This window comes from Eumetopias jubatus, unplaced genomic scaffold (assembly GCF_037043125.1).
Source record: "Eumetopias jubatus isolate StellerSeaLion01/CBP00866 unplaced genomic scaffold, mEumJub1_p1.0 scaffold_12, whole genome shotgun sequence".
Lineage (NCBI taxonomy): Eukaryota > Metazoa > Chordata > Mammalia > Carnivora > Otariidae > Eumetopias > Eumetopias jubatus.
This window is the reverse complement of record NW_028274818.1, coordinates 53,218,388-53,240,572: the sequence shown is the minus strand read 5'-3', so window position 1 is coordinate 53,240,572 and position 22,185 is coordinate 53,218,388. Positions and strand designations below refer to the sequence as shown.

Sequence of the window (22,185 nt, the reverse complement as noted above, 5' to 3'; positions counted from 1 at the left end):
TAAGCCCCACATCAGGCTCCATGTTCAGCAGGGAATGTGCTTGAGATTCTCTCCCTCTCCCACTGCCCTGCCCCCTCCCACTCTGTCTCTCTAAAATAAATAAATAAAAATCTTTTTTAAAAATGTTTGTTAGAGTTCACAGTGAAACCATCTGGTCCTGTGCTTTTCTTTGGGGGGGTTTATTTTTTTATTATTATTTAAATTTGAGTCACTTAACATATAGTGTAGTATTAGTTTCAGGAGTAGAATTTAGTGATTCATCAGTTGCATATAACACCTAGTGCTCATCCCAACAAATGTCCTCCTTAATGCTCATCACCCATTTGTTCCATCCCCCCACCCACCTCCCCTCCAGCAACCCTGTTTGTTCTATATAGTTAAGTGTTTTATGATTGCCTCCCTCTCTGTTTTTATCTTATTTTTCCTTCCCTTCCCCTATGTTCATCTGTTTGGTTTCTTAAACTCCATGTATGAGTAAAATCATATATTTGTCATTCTCTGACTGACTTATTTTGCTTAGCATAATACATTCTAGTACCATCCACATCATTGCAAAGGCAAGATTTCATTCTATTTGATGGCTGAGTAATAATCCATTGTACATAAATACTACATCTTCTTTATCCATTCATCAGTTGATGGACATCTGGGCCCTTTCCATAATTTGGCTGTTGTGGACATTGCTGCTATAAACATTGGAGTGCAGGTGCACCTTCAAATCAGCATTTTTGTATCCTCTGGATGAATACTTAGTAGTGCAATTGCTGCATCTAGGGTAGTTCTATTTTTTTTTAAGATTTTATTTATTTATTTGACAAAGAGACACAGCAAGAGAGGGAACACAAGGGGAGTGGGAGAGGGAGAAGCAGGCTTCCCACTGAGGAGGGAGCCCAATGCGGTGCTCTATCCCAGGACCCTGGGATCATGACCTGAGCCGAAGGCAGATGCTTAACGACTGAGCCACCCAGGCACCCCTCGGGTAGTTCTATTTTTAACTTTTTGAGGAACCTCCTTACTGTTTGCCAGAGTGGCTGCACCAGTTTGCATTCCCACCAACAGTGTAAGAGGGTTTCCCTTTCTCTGCATCCTTGCCAACATCTGTCATTTCCTAAGTTGTTAATTCTAACCATTCTGACAGGTGTGAGGTGGTATCTCATTGTGGTTTTAATTTGTATTTCCCTGATGATGAGTGATGTTGAGCATTTTTTCATGTGTCTCTTAGCCATCTGAATGTCTTGTTTGGAAAAATATCTGTTCATATCTTCTGTGTATTTCTTAACTGGATTATTTATTTGGGGGGGTGTTGATTTTGATGAGTTCTTTATATATTTTGGATACTAATCCTTTATCAGATATGTCATTTGCAAATATCTCCTCCCATTCTGTCTGTTGCCTTTAGTTTTGTTGATTATTTCCTTCACTGTGCAGAAACTTTTTATCTTGATGAGGTCCCAATAGTTTGCTTTTGTCCCCTTGCCTCTGGTGATGTGTCTAGTAAGAAGTTGCTATGGCCAAAGTCAAAGAGGTTTCTGCCTGCGTTCTCCTTTAGGATTTTGATAGTTTCCTTTCTCACATTTAGGTCTTTCACCCATTTTGAAGTTATTTTTGTGTAGGGTGTAAGAAAGTGGTCCAGTTTCATCCTTTTTCATGTTGCTGTCCAGTTTTCCCAAAACCATTTGTTGAAAACACTGTCTTTTTTTCCATTGGATATTCTTTCCTGCTTTGTCGAAGATTGGCTGACCATAGAGTTGTGGGTCCATTTCTGGGTTCTCTATTCTCTTCCATTGATCTATGTGTCTGTTTTGTGCCAGTACCATACTGTCTTGATGATTACAGCTTTGTAATACAGCTTGATGTCTGGGGTTGTGATGTCTCCCACTTTGCTTTTGCTTTTTTGTTGAAAAAAACATTATTTTGACTATTCAGGGTCTTTTGTAGTTATGTACAAATTTTAGGATTGTTTGTTCTAGTTCTGTGAAAAATGCTAGTGTTATTTTAATTGGGATTTTGATTGGGATTGCATTGAATGTGTAGATTGCTTTGGGTACTATAGACATTTTAACAATGTTCTTCCCATCTATGAGCATGGAATGCTTTTCCATTTCTTTGTGTCTTCCTCAATTTCTTTCATAAGTTTTCTATAGTTTTCAGAGTATAGATCTTTTCCCTCTTTAGTTGGGTTTATTTCTAGGTATCTTATGGTTTTTGGTGCAATTGTAAATGGGATTGATTTCTTGATTTCTCTTTCTGCTGTTTTATTATTGGTGTATAGAAAGACAACAGATTTCTGTAGGTTGATTTTATATCCTGTGACTTTGTTGAATTCATGTAGGAGTTCTAGCAATTTTTTGGTGGAATCTTTCTAGTTTTCTACATAGAGTATCATGTTGTCTGCAAAGAGTGAAAGTTTGACTTCTTCCTTGCCAATTTGTATGACTTTCATTTGTTTTTGTTGTCTGATTTCTGAAGCAAGGACTTCCAGTACTATGTTGAACAACAATGGTGAGAATGGACATCCCTGTCGTGTTCCTGACCTTAGGGGAAAAGCTCTCAGTTTTTCCCATTGAGGATGACATTAGCTGTGAGTCTTTTGTATATGGCCTTCATGATGTTGAGTTATGTTCCTTCTATCCCTACTTTCTTCAGGGTTTTTATCAAGAAAAGATGCTGTAGGGGCATCTGGGTGGCTCAATCAGTTAAGCATCTACCTTCAGCTCAGGTCATGATCTCAGAGTCCTGGGATTGAGTCCCACATTGGGCTCCATGCTCAGCGGGGAGCCTGCTTCTCCCTCTCCCTCTGGTGCTCCCCTCCTCCTTGTATTCTCTCACTCAAGCTCTCTCTCAAATAAATAAATAAATAAATAAATAAATAAATAAATAAATAAAATCTTTAAAAAGGGGGGGAAAGAAGGGGTGCCTGGGTGGCTCAGTCATTAAGCGTCTGCCCAGGGTCCTGGGATCGAGCCCCGCATCAGGCTCCCTGCTCAGCAGGAGGCCCACTTATCCCTCTCCCATTCCCCCTGCTTGTGTTCCCTCTCTCGCTGTCTCTCTCTGTCAAATAAATAAATAAAATCTTTAAAAAATATAAAAATAAAAAAAGAAAGGATGCTGTATTTTGTCAAATGCTTTTTCTGCATCTATTAAGAGGATCCTGGGAAGTTTGTGTTATTAATTCAATCTCCTTACTCATTATTGGTCAGCTGAGATTTTCTACTTTTTTTATGATTCAGTCTTGGTAGATTCTAAATTTCTAGGAGTTTATCTATTTCTTCTAAGTTATCTAACTCTTTGACTTATAATTGTTCATTGTAACCTCTTACAATCATTTGTATTTCCATGGTGTCAGTTTGTATTGTCTCCACTTTTTTATAATTTTGTTTGAGTTCTCATTCTTTATTGGTTATTCTAGCTTAAGGTTTGGCAATTTTTGCTTATATTTTCAAAAAACCAACTCTTAAGTTTCATTGATTTTTTTCTGTTGTCTTTCTAGTCTCTATTTCATTTATTATTTCCTTCTTTCTGCTAAATTTAGGACCATAAAAATGGGCCCAAAGAACAAATTGTTATTTTTCCTAATTTCCTGATGTGTACTTAGGTTATTTCAGATCTTCCTTTTTTCTTAATGTAGGCATTTATCACTATAAATTTCCCTCTTAAAACTGCTTTTGCAGCATCCCATAGGTTTTGATACATTGTGTTTTCATTTTCATTTGTCAAGTTATTTTCTGATTTCCCTTTTGATTTCTTCCTTGACCCATTGGTTGTTCAGGAGTTGTGTTGTCTAATTTCCATGCATTTATGAATTTTTCTGTTTTCTTTCTGTTGTTGATTTCTAGTTTTATGCCATTTATACCATTTTATACCATTGATTTCTAGTCTTATGCCATCTTTATAATGATATAAAGAAAAGATACTTGATATAATTTCAATCTTCTTAGATTTGGTAAGGCTTGCTTTATGATCCAATATATGATCTATCCTGGAGAATGTTCCATGTGAACTTGAGAAGAATATGTATTTTGGTGTGTTGAAGGAAATGTTCTGTATATGTCTGTCAGTCTATTTGATCTATAAGTATTATTCAGATCCACTGTTTGCTTGTTAATTTTCTTGTTTGTATTATCTAACCAATGTTAAAAGTGGGATGTTGAAGTCCCTGACTATAATTTTATTGCTATCTATTTCTCCCTTCAGTTCTGTTAATATTTGTTTTAAATATTTAGGTGCTCCAGTGCTAGGCATTTATATTTACAGATGTTATATCATCTTGATATATTTGTACCTCTACCACTGTATAGTGACCTTCTTTGTCTCTTCTGACCAATTTTGCCTTAAAGTCTATTTTTTTTAAAGATTTTATTTATTTATTTGACAGAGAGAGAGACAGCAAAAGAGGGAACACAAGCAGGGGGGCAGTGGGAGAGGGAGAAGCAGGCTTCCTGCTGAGCAGGGAGCCTGATGCGGGGCTTGATCCCAGGACCCTGGGATCATGACCTGAGCCAAAGGCAGACACTTAACGACTGAGCCACCCAGGCGCCCCTTGCCTTAAGGTCTATTTTAACTGATAAAAATATAGGCACTCCTACTCTCTTTTGGTTACCATTTGCATGCGATCTTTTTTCTAAACCTTCACTTTCAGCCTATGTGTGTCCTTCAAGTGAATCTCTTGTAGGCAGCATATTGTTGGATTTGGGTTTTTTAAATCCATTCATCCATTCTGTATTTTGATTGGAGAATTTAAGCTTTCACATTTAAAGTAATTATTGATAGATAAGGACTTATTTTTGCCATTCTGTTCAGTGTTTTCTGATTGTTTCTTTAGTTCCTTTGTTCCCTTTTCTTCTCTAACTGGCTTCCTTTGTGACTTATTTTTTGTAGTAGTATGCTTTAATTCCTTTCTCTTTATCTTTCATCTACTATATGTTTTTTCTTTGTGATTACCATGAGGCTTCTATAAAACATCTTATAAAAATAAGTAGACTGTATTCTTGTGTCAACCACCCAACAAAATTCAGGAGAAAAATCACACCTTTTTAGGTGCCACTAATATTAAAGATTAAAGTTACCTCCTAAGACTACTGCCTAAGCTTACTTCCTCAGTGCTGACCAGGTACTCTTGCTTACCCATTGTTTATAAATGTTGTTTCCAACCTCCACTATAGTTAGCACATTTTCTCAAGTTTTACAATTGTAGGGATAATAGTCACTACAGGAAAACAGGGAATTCATGCCACTTATTTTTTGAGGTAATAGTCATCTATTTACCAGCTCCTTTTCCAGGAAATAGGAAAATGATCCACCCATAACTTATGGGTAGATAAAGCATATGAACTCTGAAGCTACATTCTAAAGGGTAGAAGGGCAATGGCCAGGCTATCCTTTTCTGAGGGCCACTGAAGCAGTTGATAGATATCTCCATTTTGTAAGCTTTCCTGATAGCCCTGGGAAGACACCCACTATAAGGGAAGGTATGTCCCAGAGGTCAGTTCTGAAGCATATATATAATTATTACACCTATAGTATTTCCAGGCCTGCCTATCCAGAAATAGGTTTGGCTCAAGAAAATGATGATTTACTAATATGATGGAATTTTTAAATTAAGTTTGTTTATTGAATGTCCACTCAGTTCCAAGCCCCATGCCAATGCACTGCAGATATAATCCAAGACTTAAGGAGTTCATAGCCTAGTGAAGGAAGGGGAAACTAGGCACATAGACCTGTAAAACAGGGTAGGAAATGTGAAAAGATAATAGTAACCACAAGGCAACTAATTAAATTTGATGTGGGGTAGGGTCAGAAAAAACTTCGTGAAAGAGATGACACCTCAATTGAGTTTTAAAGATGAGCATAATTATCCAAATGAAGAATGGAGATGGGGGGAGCAGAGTGGAGAAGGAGGAAAGCAGAGAGGGGCATCATCAGTGCATGCAGAGAGATGAGAAACAGCATGGTGAGTGCAGTAAAGGATGAGTTGTGGGGCAGAGAATGGTGACAGAATCAGAGAAACAGGTAGGGGCCAGATTACAAAAGATCTTGTACTTATATATAGACTTGATCTCGTAGGTAAACTCTTCCTGGAAGGTAATAAGCTAATCCTGTGAAATACTACTTGAATCACCCCCACCCCGCCCCCCACCACCAAATAAATGTGCTTTGTGAGGAAGTGGGAGAGGGGATATTCAATATTCCCTCTTAGAGAGTCTCAATGCATAACAGTATGTTAAAAATTCTGAGATATTCTACAAGAAGGGGTTCCATAAGAAACCAGTTTAACTTTGTTTAAACTAGCATTTCCCAAACTTGAGCATGGAAACTTTTTTTGTTGTTATGCAGTCTCTATTAACATTCTGTGGAACAAAAAAAAAAAACATTCTGTGGAGCAAGTGTGCTTTGGAACTCACTTTGGAAAATGCTGTAGGACCTGAGGGGCCATTTTAAGCAGGAAAGTGGTACAGTCCTCTTTGTCTTTTAGATAAGTCACTGTGATTTGATAATCAAAATATTAGAGGTAGGAAGACCAGTTGAAGGTTATTATTTAGGCAAGAGGTTATAATGTCCTAAATTAATAGACACAAGAATGGAAAGGGGTATATTTGACAAATATTTAGAAGGTAAGATTGATAAAGCTTGGAAAAGGAGGGAGAAAGAGGATTGATCTGAGTGATCCCAGGAGTAATGAGCCCATTCACTGAGACCAGGAATACAAGAACAGGTTTTAGATGAGCTCAGTGGGGATTATGAGTGCAGCTGGGAACAAGGACAGAGAGATCATAAGGTAAGAATGATGGAGAGAGTTAACTCTTCTAAGGAAAACTAACATTAAAGAGATAAAAAGAAAAAGAGGAGTTCGTGGAAGAGACCAAAAAGGAAAGGGGTCACAAGAGTAGGAGGAATGCCAGTAGAGGGCACTTTCAGAAAAGCCATTAAAAGACAGCATGGAGAAGGGGGAGCCTGGGTGGCTCAGACTGTTAAGCATCTGACTCTTGATTTTGGCTCAAGTCATGATCTCAGGGTCCTGGGATTGAACCCCATGTCAGGCTCCATGCTCAGTGTGGAGTCTGCATGAGGATTCTCTCCCTCTCCCTCTGCACCTCACCCTGCTCACATTCTCCCTCCCTCTCTCTCTCACTCTCTCAAATAAATAAATCTTTAAAAAAAAAAAAGACAACATGGAGGGGTGCCTAGATGGCTCAGTTGGTTAAGTGTTGGACTCTTTTTTTTTTTTAAAGATTTATGTATTTATTTATTTGAGAGAGAGAATGAGATAGAGAGAGAGAACATGAGAGGGGGGAGGGTCAGAGGGAGAAGCAGACTCCCTGCTGAGCAGGGAGCCCTATGCGGGACTCGATCCTGGGACTCCAGGATCATGACCTGAGCCGAAGGCAGTCGGCTTAACCAACTGAGCCACCCAGGCGCCCAAGTGTTGGACTCTTGATCTCAGCTCAGGTCTTGATCTCAAGGTCATGAGTTCAAGCCCCTGGTTGGGCTCCACATTAAGCATGGAGCCTACTAAAAAAAAAAAAAAGACAACATGGGAGTGGGTTACTACATGGGATTGTTAGTTTAAAAAAAGCAAATGTGGTAGGTCATGATGACAATGGCCCCAATGTATCCATGCCTTCCTGCGTCCATGCCCCCTTGCAACTGACATTGCTGCTTCTCCCAAGAAAGGGAGTCTACCCCTTCACTCATTGACTCTGGGCTAGCTTTGTGATTTGCTTTAACTCATTGAATGGGATTAAAAATTATGTTATTCAAATTCCAGAACCTAGGATTTAGAGGCCTCGCAGCTTCTCCTCTTACCCTGTTGGAATCCAGAGTCCACCATGCTGAGAAGAAGCCCAGTCCACTCTACTGGAAAATAGAAGGCCATATGGAAGACAACCAAAGTGCTTTGAAAGACAACTAGCATCAACTGCCAAATCTGTGAATGAGGACATTCTGGACCCTCCAGTCCCAATGAACTATGAGATGACCACAGACACATGAATGCTCCCAGCCAAGACCAATGACAGAATCATCTAGATTGCCAACCCACAGAACTATGAGAAATAATAAGCCATTGTTTTAAGCCAGTAAATTTTGGGCTAGTTTGACATACAGCAAAGGTTAACCAAAACAGAAATCAGTATCAGTTGTGCAGAGCCTCCATAACAAAGGGGTAAAACATGTGACATTAGCTTTGGGAGTTGGGGGTGAGCAGAGTCAGAGAGCAGTGCAAAAACTGGTTTAAGGGGCAGAAGGGAGGCAGCTGTACTAATGAAGAGGCCCCACAATGGGCAATACTGTCACCTGAGGCCACTTGGAAGGTGGAAAATGTGCCCAGTGAACTTGGCTACTAAGAATATTTCTAGATTTCTAATATTCTAGAAATATTAAAACTATCAACTGTTTAAGCTACTTATGATAAAGCATGGGAAGAGAGAGAGAAACCAAGGAGAAGCAGTTTACTCTGCAGCAGAAATTAGAGAAAATCTAGAGTCCATGATTTGCCAGGTTGCCAACTAAACTTGTTTCTCATCTGCAGTCTCTCCAGCTCGCAAAAGAGCTAAAAGTAAAGATCAAATCTAGAGTGCTGACAGTAAAATATGGCCTTGGGTTCAAGATCAAATCAAGGGTGTGCCTGAAAACCCTTTGTGAAGTCCACTGAAAGATTAAACCTGGCACTCACACTATCTTCTCAAGCAGACAAAAGGCTTTCTCCGGCTCTTATCTTCAGACATGTGGCCTGTCTGAAAAGGAATTATGGAGTAGACTATAATCAGATTGATTGAAAATACACACGTTTTTAAGGAAATTGTACCAGGTTGGATTAAAAAAGAAATTATTCTAAATGAATAGAAACATCCCAAGTTTCTACTGACAAATCAGGCTGAAAAGGCCAGTCAGCTACAAACATAGATTATTTCCCATGGAAATGTAAAGAATAAGGTGCTCTGGTGCATATTCCTAGCTGGATTTCAGAATTGCCATGGACCAGTGATTAATAAGTATTTCCTGTTATTCCCCTTCTTGAATAGAAGTGTCTGTTGATTGGCACTAAATGTTGGGGAGTGGGGTGAAGGACAGATAACTTGTTTCTTAGTTCATAGCTCTCCAGATCAAGAGGAATCATACTTAAAGAGATGCAATCAAGGAGTCTCAGCATACCTAGACCAAATGCAGATCATGAGATACTGGATTTTGAGTCTGATACCATAATAAGATGAAGCTTGGTATGTGTGTGTGGTGGTGGAGGTCTTAGAAAAGGGTAAGTGTATTTTGTTTATAGGAGGGATATAAATATTTGTGGCCAGCGAGCACACTGTGACATATTAAATATAGTTACATCCTAAATTTGTTTTCCTTTTCTTCTTTTTTTTTTCTTATATCTATATGAGAAGATGGATGTTAGCAAAACCTACCATGGTAATCATTTCACAATATATGTAAATCAAACCATCATTCTGTATGCATTAAACTTATGCAGTAATGTATGTCAATTATTACTCAAAGTAAAACTGGGTGGGGGGAAGCATCCAAGAAAAAACAAACAAACAAAAATATGGTCACAAATTCTTTGCATCTCTTACCATTGAGAGGTTGGGTCTATTGCCCCAACCCTTGAATTAACATGGCTTTTTTTACAAGTCTGGTAGTAGGGTACCAACTCTTGGCTGCATGCCTCAGTTTGTTTTTATGTGGCCTCTCATTCTTCACAGGCAAGCCAGTTTCCTCACATGATAATCACAGGTTGGTATTCAAAGTAGAAGGTGGAAGCTCTAAATCTTCTCAAAGCATAGGCTCTATGCTTTGCTCTAACATTCCCAAAGTCACTTCTGAAACATTTTATTGGTCAAAACAAGACATAGGAACAACCCAAATTCAATGAGATAGGGGTAGCAGGGAGGGATATATGCACCACCTCTTAATAGGAAGATCTACAGAAAATTTGTGACCATACTGTACTGCTCTGGGTAAGAAACTTTCAAACCCTGAAAATATTTTAAATTAAGTTTAGAAATGCTTAAAAAATGAAAACATAGTATTAATATTTTTGTATTAAGGAGAAATATGTTCTCCAACAAAAAAAAAGAAGAAAGAATTTATAGGTTAAAAGAGACTTAAAGGGCATATCCATTAATTACAATGTAATTGTAATTATACAAATACAAATTCAATTTTAAAAATACAAACTGTGAGGGGCGCCTGGGTGGCTCAGTCGGTAAAGGGTCCGACTCTTGATTTTGGCTCAGGATCATTATCTCAGGGTCATGATCTCAGGGTTGTGAGATCCAGCCCCATGTTGGGCTCCATGCTCAGTGGGGAGTCTACAAGAGAATCTCTCTCTCCCTCTCCCTCTGCCCCTCCCCCTTCTTGCACTCACACTCTCCCTCTCTCTCTAAAAAACAAATAAATAAATCTTTAAATATATGTATGTAAACTGTGAAAATACACATTGATCACATTGAGACAATTGGAAATTTGATCACTGACTTGATATTTGATGTTATTAAGGAACTATTATTAATTTCTAGGTACAATATTAACATTTACTATGTTTTTTAAAAGGCTTTAAAATTTTGAGATACATAGTGAAGTATTTACAGATGAAATAATATGATATCTGGAATTTGTTTCAAAATAATATGGAAGGAAGAGTAGTGAATGAGGCTGCAGATGGGGCAAGATTAGTCATGTTGGTTTTTAAGGCTGGGTGATGGGTACATAGGGACTCATTACAGTGTTATATCTACTTTTGTATATGTTAAAAATTCTTCATAATAAGTTTTAAATGGACTCTGGGCATAATGAATATATGGGCATATTTTTGTGTACTTGTAATATTGAATAAAATTTGTCCTATTAGATTATAACCCCAATGTAAAATATGTAATTTGATAAGTTGATTTAAACTTAATTTTACCTAGGATTTTTCCTTATTTTTAATATAAGTTATATAATATATATTTATTTATTTAAAAGTACAATCTTCCTTATATTAAAACATTTAATCTTTTAAATATTTTAAGAGAATTTTTGATTCACTAGTTTTATTTTAATGTATTAGATTTGCAAGAGTTAAAAAAGCATTTTAGAGAATTTTATATAAAAAACTCAAATATATTAAATTTATAAAAGCAGTTTCAAATATTTGAAGATGTTTAGTTAAATAAGTACATAAATGGCACCAAATACTATTCAAAGACCCCTCAAAAGTCAACTGCTAAAAATTACTAGACCTAGAAACAGAATAATAAGATTTGTGACTTGAACTTAAAGCCTAAGACATTTACTGTTATTTTTTAACTTTAATAAAGCAAACAAATTTTAATAACCAATAGGCTATCAAAAGGTGAAAAAATATTTTTTCTAGTCACCTGAAAGCCTTATGTAAGACATAAGAGCATTGCAAGAATTAAAAATAAATAAATAAAAAGCAGATTATGTGAACTGTACCAACCATTTGTATTATAGCTACATGCAATCTGGCTTCTTCTATTAAAACTTCTTCTGTCGGGGACTCCTCCTCCTTTTTGTTATCATGTGAAACATGATAAGGATCAGACTAAGTTTAAAAACATAAGGAGATAAAGTTAAAAATTAGCTAAAGTATATAGGAGCTGCCAAACACATCACTCAACAATGATTCCAATAAATCAGAATTGCTAAAATGAAGGGCTATGTATAACTGGATTTGCTCTCTGTATGAGAAATCTTGCTTTTAATTGTGGTAAAGTAACAATTAATGTGGGGAGATTTGCAAGTCAGATTCTCCCCCAAACCTGTCTATGCTTGACCGCTCTCTGAAACAACCTGTGTTTTCTGCTTTTTATAATAACTCCTCAAATGGTTGGAAACATGAGCTTGGCAGAGGCCATTCATAGTTACTAAATCAGCCAGTGCGTAAAAACACCAATTCTCCTGTATTTGGCAAATAAAGCCAGATAACCAAGAACTTCTCTTTAGAGAGAATTCAAAGTCTTTTCACCAAGATAGCAAAGCTAGTGAGTATATCCCCCTTCCTGAGTTTTCTGACATTTCATTAGCAGGATCAAGTTTTTTAGAATAAACTAAAGCAGGAGAAGTAGACCCAGGAGAAAAGGAGGACTATTTTTTTTTTCCAGGTATCAACTCACAGGAATGTTGTATTCAATCTTTGTTTTTTCTTCTACTAAGGTCCAATTAACATTTGTCAAAATTTTTTCTGTTTTGAATAGTGTTATTGTGTTCTGTATTATCTCCTGAATGTGCTTAATGGCATTTTTCATGGCCATTTGCCTTGGGAGGGAAATAGCACACAAACCTGTGACCAAAAAAAAAAAAGCAAGGGTCTTAATAGAATACAGTGAAAACTGCAAGAAGAGGCAAAATCCTGCAAGGTGTAGTGAAATCTTGCTGTAGTGAATCACCTGCACAGCCAAACCATAGTGCTTGAGCAAGGACAACCTTTGGTCCAAAATTTCCCAGAAAATTACCCAACTATCTGTTTTTTCTGGCTGCAGAGCTCAACTTTATCTGACTCAACTGCTAAGGAATGCTTTATTCATTTCCTTTCATTCCTGTTAGCTAGAGATGTGACTTGCTTCTTCAAGGTCCCCAATCAGTATTTCTCAAGGTATAGGAAACTACTCCTGTCTTCTACAGCTAGGTAGGCTACCTATTAAGCTATGCAAATTCCTTGGCTCCACCTCATACCTAGAGAATCAGCTTGGCCTCGGAATTTGCGTTTGAACAAGTTCTCCAACTGATTCTTATAAAAATTTTAAAAATTTTAAATATAAAGTTCACTGCAATAGAGATCCCTCAAATTTAGTATATCTGTTTCCTGGCCAGCAAATCTACATGTTCCAAAAATTGTAGCCATTTGTATTTTCTTGAGGTATGAATTTGAAGTTATAGCTGTGAGGCTCACTCACCAAAAAGAAGAATTTTTTTTTTAAGATTCTATTTATTCATTCCACAGAGAGAGAGCACAAGCAGGGGAAGCAGAAGGCAGAGGGAGAGGGAGAAGCAGGCTCCCCATTGAGCAGGGAGCCTGATGCGGGGCTTGATCCCAGGATCTGGGATCATGACCTGAGCCAAAGGCAGACACTTAACCGAAAGAGCCACCCAGGTGTCCCCCAAAAGAATTTAATTAGTGAATGAACTTAGTCTGCTCACTTGGAATTCCATCTCAATAAAATTGTTCTCTCTTCATAATTGCACATGAAAGGTCTCATAAAGAGTTAAAATGAGTTCTAAATGTTTAGCTTAACTTTACTGTATTCTCTACAGGACACTGTGTGTAATGATGGTATCAGAAATTTTCAGGATTCCAAAGGTCTGGAAGCATATCCTTCTTGATTCACTGTGGTCCAGAGCAAAGATACATGTGACTGTAGGCTAAAGTTAGAAGTTGTCAGCTTTAGGTTAAAAATTCCCATCGCTGAGACCACACAGAAGAAATTTTTTCTCATTTGCCTAGTTATATCCTGCCCATATGATGGAGCACCCGCCACTTTCCAGTCGCTCTGGGGAAACATGAGTGTATGTGGACCACTTGGTGGCACCAATACATTTGAATGAACTCTCTGTGTTTAAGATGATCCTGGAAGAGTATGAGAAGGGAATCTCTTAAAGCCTTAGACTAGACAGAAGTAGTTGGTTTGAAACTCTTAATGATAAAACTCAACTCTGTCAAGTATTAAATATGTGCCACATAGTATTTCTAGAAAGGATGAGCATGGATTCTGAGGGGAGAAAGACCTTATCATATACTTATGTTTTATAATGAAAATTTTTGAGGTTTAGCTACTACAATAAAAAAAATTTGGGGGGTGCCTGGGTGGCTTAGTTGGTTAAGCATCCAACTCTTGATTTCAGCTCAGGTCATGATCTCGGGGTCTTGGGATCAAGCCCCACATCAGGCTCCATGCTGAGTGTGAAGCCTGCTTGGGATTCCCTCTCCCTCTGCCCCTGCCCCTTGCTCTTTCAACATACCCTCTCTCTCAAAAATAAATAAATAAATAAATAAAATAATTTTTTTTTATTTTGTAAGGGAAGCAATAGAAAAAATATTACCATGAGATTAAAACCCTTGGTTGACCTTGCCTTTGAGGGTCAGAATGAGAGGAATCACAAGAAAAGAAGCATGGGAGAAATCCAGATGTTATATCCTAAGCAAAGAGAATGGAGTGGGTCTGGATCCCTGGGAGTCAAAGGAATTGGTGGGAAGGGGAGTGTGAGAAAGTCTTCAAAGATCTAATTAACTTTACTTATGCTCCAGTGTAGGCTTTTGATGACGAAGCATATCTTTCTACTGAGAAAAAGAACAAATCCATAACTGGGGAAAAGGAGAGCTACCAAAAATCTGCCCCATTTACTAACTCAGTTTACATACTGGAGCCCTTGGGTTTGAGGTGGGCAATAACAGGAAGTTCTGCTACAGTTTTCGTGGGGTCAGTTTTAGAAATGGGCATGACTGTGAAAAGACACAAGCGGGGAGTTGATGTCTCTCATGGGTATAGGATAGGGTAAATTTACCAGGCTATTTCCTTGTTTAGAAGAACTCTCCTTCAACATCATCCTTCCACTGACTTCTCATTAGGTCCATGCTTTCCAAGAAACTTTCTGACTACTAGTTTTGTTTATCAAGGAAGTTGGCATTTAGAGATAAACACCCTGAATAATGATCACAATTATTTCATACATAGAAATAAATATCCTCATTATAAATTAATAAATTGATTTTCTGCTTTATCCACATTTTCCTATGAGTGCAGTAAATCTCCAGCGTTCTAATCAATTCTAGATACACTGAAAGAATCACGCACCAGCAGAGCTAAAGACCAGGCCATGGGATAGTGAATGATACTAAGGCCCTATTCTAAGACTTCATGTAATCCCACCCCGCCTTCTCCATCCCTGGTTGACTGTACTGCCACCAATGATCTTACCCTAGATTTCTCTATTGACCATGTGTCTCTGTGTGATTTTATCATATTTATGCATTTTCTTATCACTGGCCTCAAATGTCTTCTGACACAGGCAACTGTGGCACAGCCTACTGATTGTCACCCAATATCCATTTTCCCCTTCTTCTTTTACCAACTGAATCTCCAGGTTTTGGCTGAGCACATGGTCAACCAGATAGGGATCATAATTCACAGCTTCTTTTACCTATGAATGGTCATGTGACCAAATTCTGGCCAATGGAATGTGAGTGATAATGATACATACAATTTTTAGATTGTGCCCTTAAAAGGAAGCTGCTTACCTTCCATTGCCACCCATCTCCCCATTTCCCCTCTCTAGTTGGTTGGATTGAAGATACAGTGGTAGTGAGCCAGCTTCCACCCTGCAGACAAGAACAACACCCCAGGGACTAGAGGAGCAATACAAGAGAAGCAGAACCATCCCACTCTTTTGGACATTTTGATGGAGGGGAAAAGAAAGTCCTCTATCTTGTTTAAGCTACTGTGAATATGGTTTCTGTTAAACTGGCTGAACCAATATCCCAGTTAATACAGCATCTATAAATAATGAATGAAAATGAATGATTTCATAATCAATTCCTTGAACTCCATAAAAAATCCCCATGACTCCCAACAATAATCTGTTTGCATTATTTTCCCCAGTTAATTAATGAAAGATAGATATAGTTTACCTAGTGTCCTGGCTGAATGAGTCATCATGTATGAATTTATTCCCATAGTCATTAGTGATATTACCTGTACATACAATATAAACTAAAAAATAAAATACACAGTTAGAACCAAAAAAATGAATAAGTTCTCCAAAGGGAATCATTGTTTAACCACCAACAACAAAATTCTATCTTAATCCACGTTTTTTAATCCTGCTTCTGACAAGTAAATTGAGGCAGAAGGGTTGTTTTGGGACACTGCTGGAATAAAATACACTGGAGCAGATATTAGTTTTCAATGTGAATGAGAAAAGAGTTTATAATTTCTGGGAGGGATAAGAACACTGATCAAAGAGCTCCCCACCCTTGCTGCTTTTAGCAGCAGCCTTGCAAAGCTAGCAAGGTGGTAGGCATCCCTGCAGGGCTGGGGAGAAACCCCACAACTTCAGGCAGTGGTGACCACAGTGGGGATGGGAAAGGGTATCTGCCACCAGCATTTACTACAGCTGCTCAGGAGGCTCTGAAGAAACCTGCAGAAACCATGGTGGGGTCTCAAGAGGCACTGTACAGAAGGAAAAACAACCGCTTTTGCAGGTCTTGGCCCTGCCACTTATTAGCCATATGATTTGGGGTCAGTTGACTTAATCATTCTGAGCCTCAGTGTCCTTCACTAGAAACTGGAGTTAATAGCAGTATGTCCTTTGGAGAGTGTTTCCCAAATTTGACTAAAAACACTAGGCACCTGAAGTTCTTCTAAAAGATACCAACTTCTGGGTTTCTTCCCCGCAGATTCTGATTGTGTAGGTCTGGGGTGGCGCTAAAGGGATTGGTGTAACATCACATAGATTTGGGAAATACTATAAGGGATAATCAAATGTTAGTTAACATTTTGTTGACTTGATTTTAGGCTGATTCCTTGCACAAAAGAAAATTGAAGGAGCTCAGATGTTGGTTATGATACTTTTCCTTTGGGCCATGAAAGGACCCAAAATCTCTACAAAACCACAGGTTGGTTTGAACTCCAAATTAATTCCCACATGATGTCTATAGATAAAAAGTACAAATCCTCAGGAAAGATGGTAAGGAATATAATACTCCCATTTTAAAAAGAACTTCTTTTGGGAGTTAGGGCACCTGAGTTCTTTCCCTAACATGCTATTCTCTTTGTTTTGATTTCTCGCAAGATGGAGAGGATGATAACTAATCCCCCAAAGAAATTTTTACATTTTTATATTGTACTGCTGGGGTCTTTTGGAACAGAAGCAAAATGACAAAGAGAAAACCCTGGGCTGGAAATCGGCCAATATCAAGAAACTCTGTAAATCTACCAGCAGATTAAATTTTCTTGGGAGGTGGGCAGGTGTTCTTAATTCACATTATTCAAGTGGCTTTTCTCCCTCCAACAGCAGGTTTGGAATTTATATGCATCTGACTTGGAGATGATGGGGGTATCCTGGGGATTTCTCGCAACTTTTAGCAACTTCTCCAGCTTAGCTCACACAGTATTGTCACAAATGACAAGGGGCCCTAACACTGTCAGCAGATGCACTGGGCTCTTCAGGTCTTCCCTGGAGCTCAGTACCACAGGTATTGCCACCACCAGATTGCCCAGAAATCCACCAGCCAGCCTATGAAGAAAAGGCTTTGAGGGAGAGTAAGTAACATTTATTGAGCATTTGCTAAGTGGCAGGTATTTTACTAAGTATCATCTCAATGTTCAACTGGAAATTGAGGTTCCACAAATCTGGGAAACTTGCCCAAGGTCACCCAGCCTGTGATGGTGGAACCAGGATTCGATCCCAAGTCCATCTGATTCCCATACCATTAACCATTACTTGACTGTTGGTCCCTTTCATACTGTCAACATAAACAAACTTTCCTTTGAAAGTTCCTTTCTACTTAAAAGAACACATTTTTCAAATCTAATTTTTAAAATGGTTAACTTCAGGAGAAGGGAGAGAAGTTGGTGAAGGAGTAGGAGGACCCTAGGCTCATCTTGCCCCCATAAACATAACTAGATAACTATCAAATCATTCTAAATACCCCCAGAAATCAACCTGAAGACTGAAAGAACAAACTCCACAACTAAAGGAAGAGAAGAAGCCACATCAAGGAAGATAGGAAGTACAGAGTGGTGGTTTGGGGGAGAAAGAGATTGTAAGTGCTGTGGAGGAGAGGGAGCCCTGGTCACGGAGAAAGGTGAGAGAGAGAGGCACACGGGGGAATGCACAAGGAGAATACTTCCCTAAAGCCATTGGCTGGAAAATGAGAGGGGCTACAAGTGGGACTTAAACACGAGTTTTAAAGTCCAGCTGGCTTGGCTGGGATAGAGCCCTGGGGGAGCTGCCCTACTCCTGGAGAGAAGACAGACAGACAACCTGGGGGCAGATGGCATGGAAATAGCATCTGAAGAATGCCTGGGGCGCACAGCAGGGAGATAATTCGCTCTTCTTGGAGTCTTACCTGAGAGGCAGGATTCACACCTCTCTCTGGAGACAAAGGAGCCAGCAGGTGCCATTTCCCTCCCCTGCCCCTCAGCATAAACACAGAGCCACCTTCAGGAGGCAGTACAGTGCCCACAGTGGCTGCCTAACCTGCTTATGCCAAGTCCCAGCCCCCTGAGCTCTGGCACACCTGCCCTCCATCAAGCTTGCCTCTGTCCCAACATGGCCAGCCCCTTCCCCAGAAGGCCAGCAGAAATACCTGCCCACACCATGTCTCCTGACCAGAGTTCTGCAGGGGTACAGTTCTAGTGGAAGTAGTATCAGGTCTCATTTAACAAGCAGACCTAGCACACCTAGATAAAACTCACTACACTCTGGCCAAGTGCCCACTGCCAGCAAGGAGAGCCTTTGCAGACAACTGGCCCGAAGGATACAGCAGCCAAAACACCACAGCAGAGTGCACACAACACACACCAGAGACACTCTCTGAAGTGCCAGACCCTGGACACTCTATGACCGCTTCTTCATAAAGCCATTACTCTCAGGAGCAGGAAACATAACTGGCTTTTCTAACACAGAGAAGAAAGCAGAGGCTTAGACAGAATATCAAGATGGAGGAATTCATCCCACACGAAAGAACAAGATAAGGTCACAGCCAGAGATCTAAGTGAAACAGATATAAGTAACATGCCTGATGGAGAATTTAAAGCAACAATCATAAAGATATTCACTGGGCTTGGGAAAAGAATAGGAGATTTCAGGAAGACTATTACCACAGAGATAATAGAATTAAAAAGGAATCTGTCAGAAATGAAAAATTCAATAATTGAGACTGGAAACAGGCTTGAAGCAATGAACACAGGCTGAAAAAGGCAGAGGAAAAAAAGAGTGATATAGAGGGCAAAATAATGGATAATAAGGAAACTGAACAAAAGAGAGAAAGAATTATGGAACATGAGAATAGACTTAGGGAACTGAGTGACTCCATCAAAAGTAATAACATTCATATAGAAGAAGAAGAGAGAAGGGGGGGCAGAAAATTTATTTGAAAAAATAATAGCAGAAAACTTACCTAATCTGGGGAAGGAAACAAACATCCAGATCCAGGAGGCACAGAGAACTCCCATCAAAATCAACCAAAGCAGGCCAACACCAAGACATATTATAATTAAATTTGCAAAATATAGTGATTAAAAAAAATCTTGAAAGCAGCAAGACAAAAGAAGTCCTTAACTTACAAGGGAAGACAGATTAGGCTAACTGCAGATTTCTCAACAAAAACATGGCAAGCCAGAAGGGAGTGGTAGGACCTATTCAAAGTGCTGAAAGGGAAAAATGTGCAACCAAGAATATTCTTCTATCCAGCAAGGCTATCATTCAGAAGAGGAGAGAAAAAGAGTTTCCCAGACAAACAAAAACTAAAGGAGTTTGTGACCACTAAACCAGCCCTGCAAGAAATATTAAAGGGGACCCTTTGAGTGGAAAGACCAAAAGTGACAAAGACAAGAAAGGAACAGAGAACATCTCCAGAAACAATGACAAAACAAGTAATAAAATGGCACTAAGTACATATCTATCAATAATTACTCTGAATGTAAATGGACTAAATTCTCCAATCAAAAGACATAGGGTATTAGAATGGATTAAAAAAAAAAAAAAAAAAACAAGACCCATCTCTACACTCCCTACAAGAGTCTCATTTTAGATCTAAGGTCACCTGCAGATTGGAAGTGAGGGGGTGGAGAAACATTTATCATGCAAATGGATAGCAAAAGAAAGCCAGAGTAGCAATATCACTAGTCAGATCCCTTAACAATGTTCCTTTGGAGATGCCCCACTTTCTTGTTTTTTTTTTATTGTGACCTTGTCAAAAGTCACCAGTCCAAGATGGTAGAACTTTTGGAATTGTCCTACCAAGGCCTGCAAAGGTGAAATCTTCCTAGTGTCCATCTTTTGAGGCTTTCTAGATTTTAGGTTAAGAAAGCCACTTGAGATTTTATACTCTTCTATCTTGCCTTCTGTATCCTCAAAACTAGTACCTAATCAGAAAGACTGCCTGCTTCTGGGCTTGCATTGCCCTCTGAATCTAAAATTAACTTTTTTTCAGATGGATTAGAAAATATTTACACAATAATCTCCATTAAAATCTTTGGAGAGAAACAGAAGGAATCTTTTTCTAAGATGTCAGGGCTTTTCCTCTCAGCCTCTGAACCTGGAGAAAGTACCTGGGATTCCTTCCTACCCTGGGGTGAGGAGAATAGCCTTTTAATAAAGTTGATAGGAAACACTGAGTATGGAGCTGTGAGGATAATCACTTCAAAACTGCCTGCATCTATGGTGAAGAAAGGAAGAGCTGTCATTGCTGATTAGGATTATGAAGCGGGGAGTCATTTTAAACCTTCTGGGGAACAATGGATTTCACAGGGCATTGTTTCTATAACACTTAAATCCTTGTTAATTATCCCACAAAGAAAGCTCTCTGGTGACTCAGAGGCTAGGAGTTGGCCCAGTTGGGGGTGGAGGGTAGAAGGCTGCAGCCAGGAAGCTTGAAGGGCTGTGGGGAAAGGGTGAGATGTTCTGAGACCTGGGGCCAACTTCATTCTGGGCTTGCCTGTTTGTGTGTTCCGTTTGGCTCTGGGCTGGATTCTGGGGAGAGATGGGCTTGCTGTTCAGAAGGCATGAAGTTCTGCCTTAGACTAAATGATGCTTACGGTTGTGACTCTTTTCTCCTCCTGTGCTGCGCTGAAGTGATGGAGACTAGGCTGTGTTACAAATAAATCATTTTTTGTTGTTTTTGTTATATATATATATATATATATATATATATATATATATATATATCAGACAAACTAGACTTTAAAATAAAGACTTAACAAGAGATGAAGAAGGGCACTCTATAATAATAAAGGGGGTAATACAACAAGAAGATCTAATGATTGTAATTATTTATGCACCCAACATGGGAGCACCCAAATATATAAAACAATAATACATAAAGGAACTAATTGATAATAATACAATAATAGTAGGGAACTTTAATACCCCACGTACATCAATTCACACATCATCTAAACAGAAAATCAACAAGGAAACAATAGCTTTGGATGACACACTGGACCAGATGGACTTAACAGATATATTCAGAACATTCCATCCCAAAATAGCAGAATACACATTCTGTTCAAATACACATGGGACGGTCTCCAGAATAGATCCCATACTAAGTCACAAATCAGAACTCAACAAGTTCAAAAAGACTGAGATCCTACCATGCATTTTTTCTGACCACAATGCTATGAAACTTAGTCAACCACAAGAAAAAATTTGGAAATACCACAAACACACAGAGGTTAAACAACATGCTACTAAACAATGAATGGGTCAACCAGGAAATCAAAGAATAAATTTAAAAATACATGTAAATAAATGAAAATGAAAACAACAGTCCCAAACCTCTGGGATGCAGCAAAAGTGGTCACAAGAGGGAAGTATATAGCAATACAGGCCTTCCTCAGGAAGCAAGAAAAATCTCAAATAAACAACCAAACCTTACACCCAAAGGAACTAGAGAAAGAACAACAAAGGAAGCTAAAGCCAGCAGAAGAAGGAAATAATAAAGATTAGAACAGAAATAAATGATAAAGAAACTTAAAAAAACACAATAGAATAGATCAATGAAACCAGGAGCTGGTTCTTTGAAAAAATTAATAAAATTGATAAACCCCTAGCCAGACTTATCAAAAAGAAAAGAGAAAGAACCCAAATAAACAAAATCACAAATGAGAGAGGAGAAATAACAACCAACACCACAGAAATACAAACAATTATGAGAGAAGATTATGAAAAACTATATGCCAACAAATTGGACAACCTGAAAAAAAAAGGATGAATTCCTAGACACATATAAACTACCAAAACTGAAACAAGCAGAAATAGAAAACTTGAACAGACTGATAACCAGCAAAGAAACTGAATCAGTAATAAAAAATCTCCCCAAAAACAGAAGTCCAGGGCCAGGTGGCTTCACAGATGAATTCTACCAAACATTTAAACAAGAGTTAATACCTATTCTTAAACTATTCCAAAAAGTAAAAAAGGAAGGAAAGTTTCCAAATTTATTCTATGAGGCCAGCA

At 38.6% G+C, this 22,185-nt stretch overlaps 1 protein-coding gene across 1 annotated transcript in view; it reads right to left on the bottom strand.

Moving 5' to 3' along the window:
- Positions 1–22,185, bottom strand: part of SLC9C2 (solute carrier family 9 member C2 (putative)) — a 103,925-nt gene that overhangs the window by 49,772 nt on the left and 31,968 nt on the right. Inside the window, 5 exon segments of the mRNA XM_088017018.1 lie at positions 8,332–8,379; positions 8,381–8,452; positions 11,444–11,548; positions 12,120–12,286; positions 15,629–15,710. Of these exon segments, the coding sequence (XP_087873144.1) occupies positions 8,332–8,379; positions 8,381–8,452; positions 11,444–11,548; positions 12,120–12,286; positions 15,629–15,710 (474 nt within the window).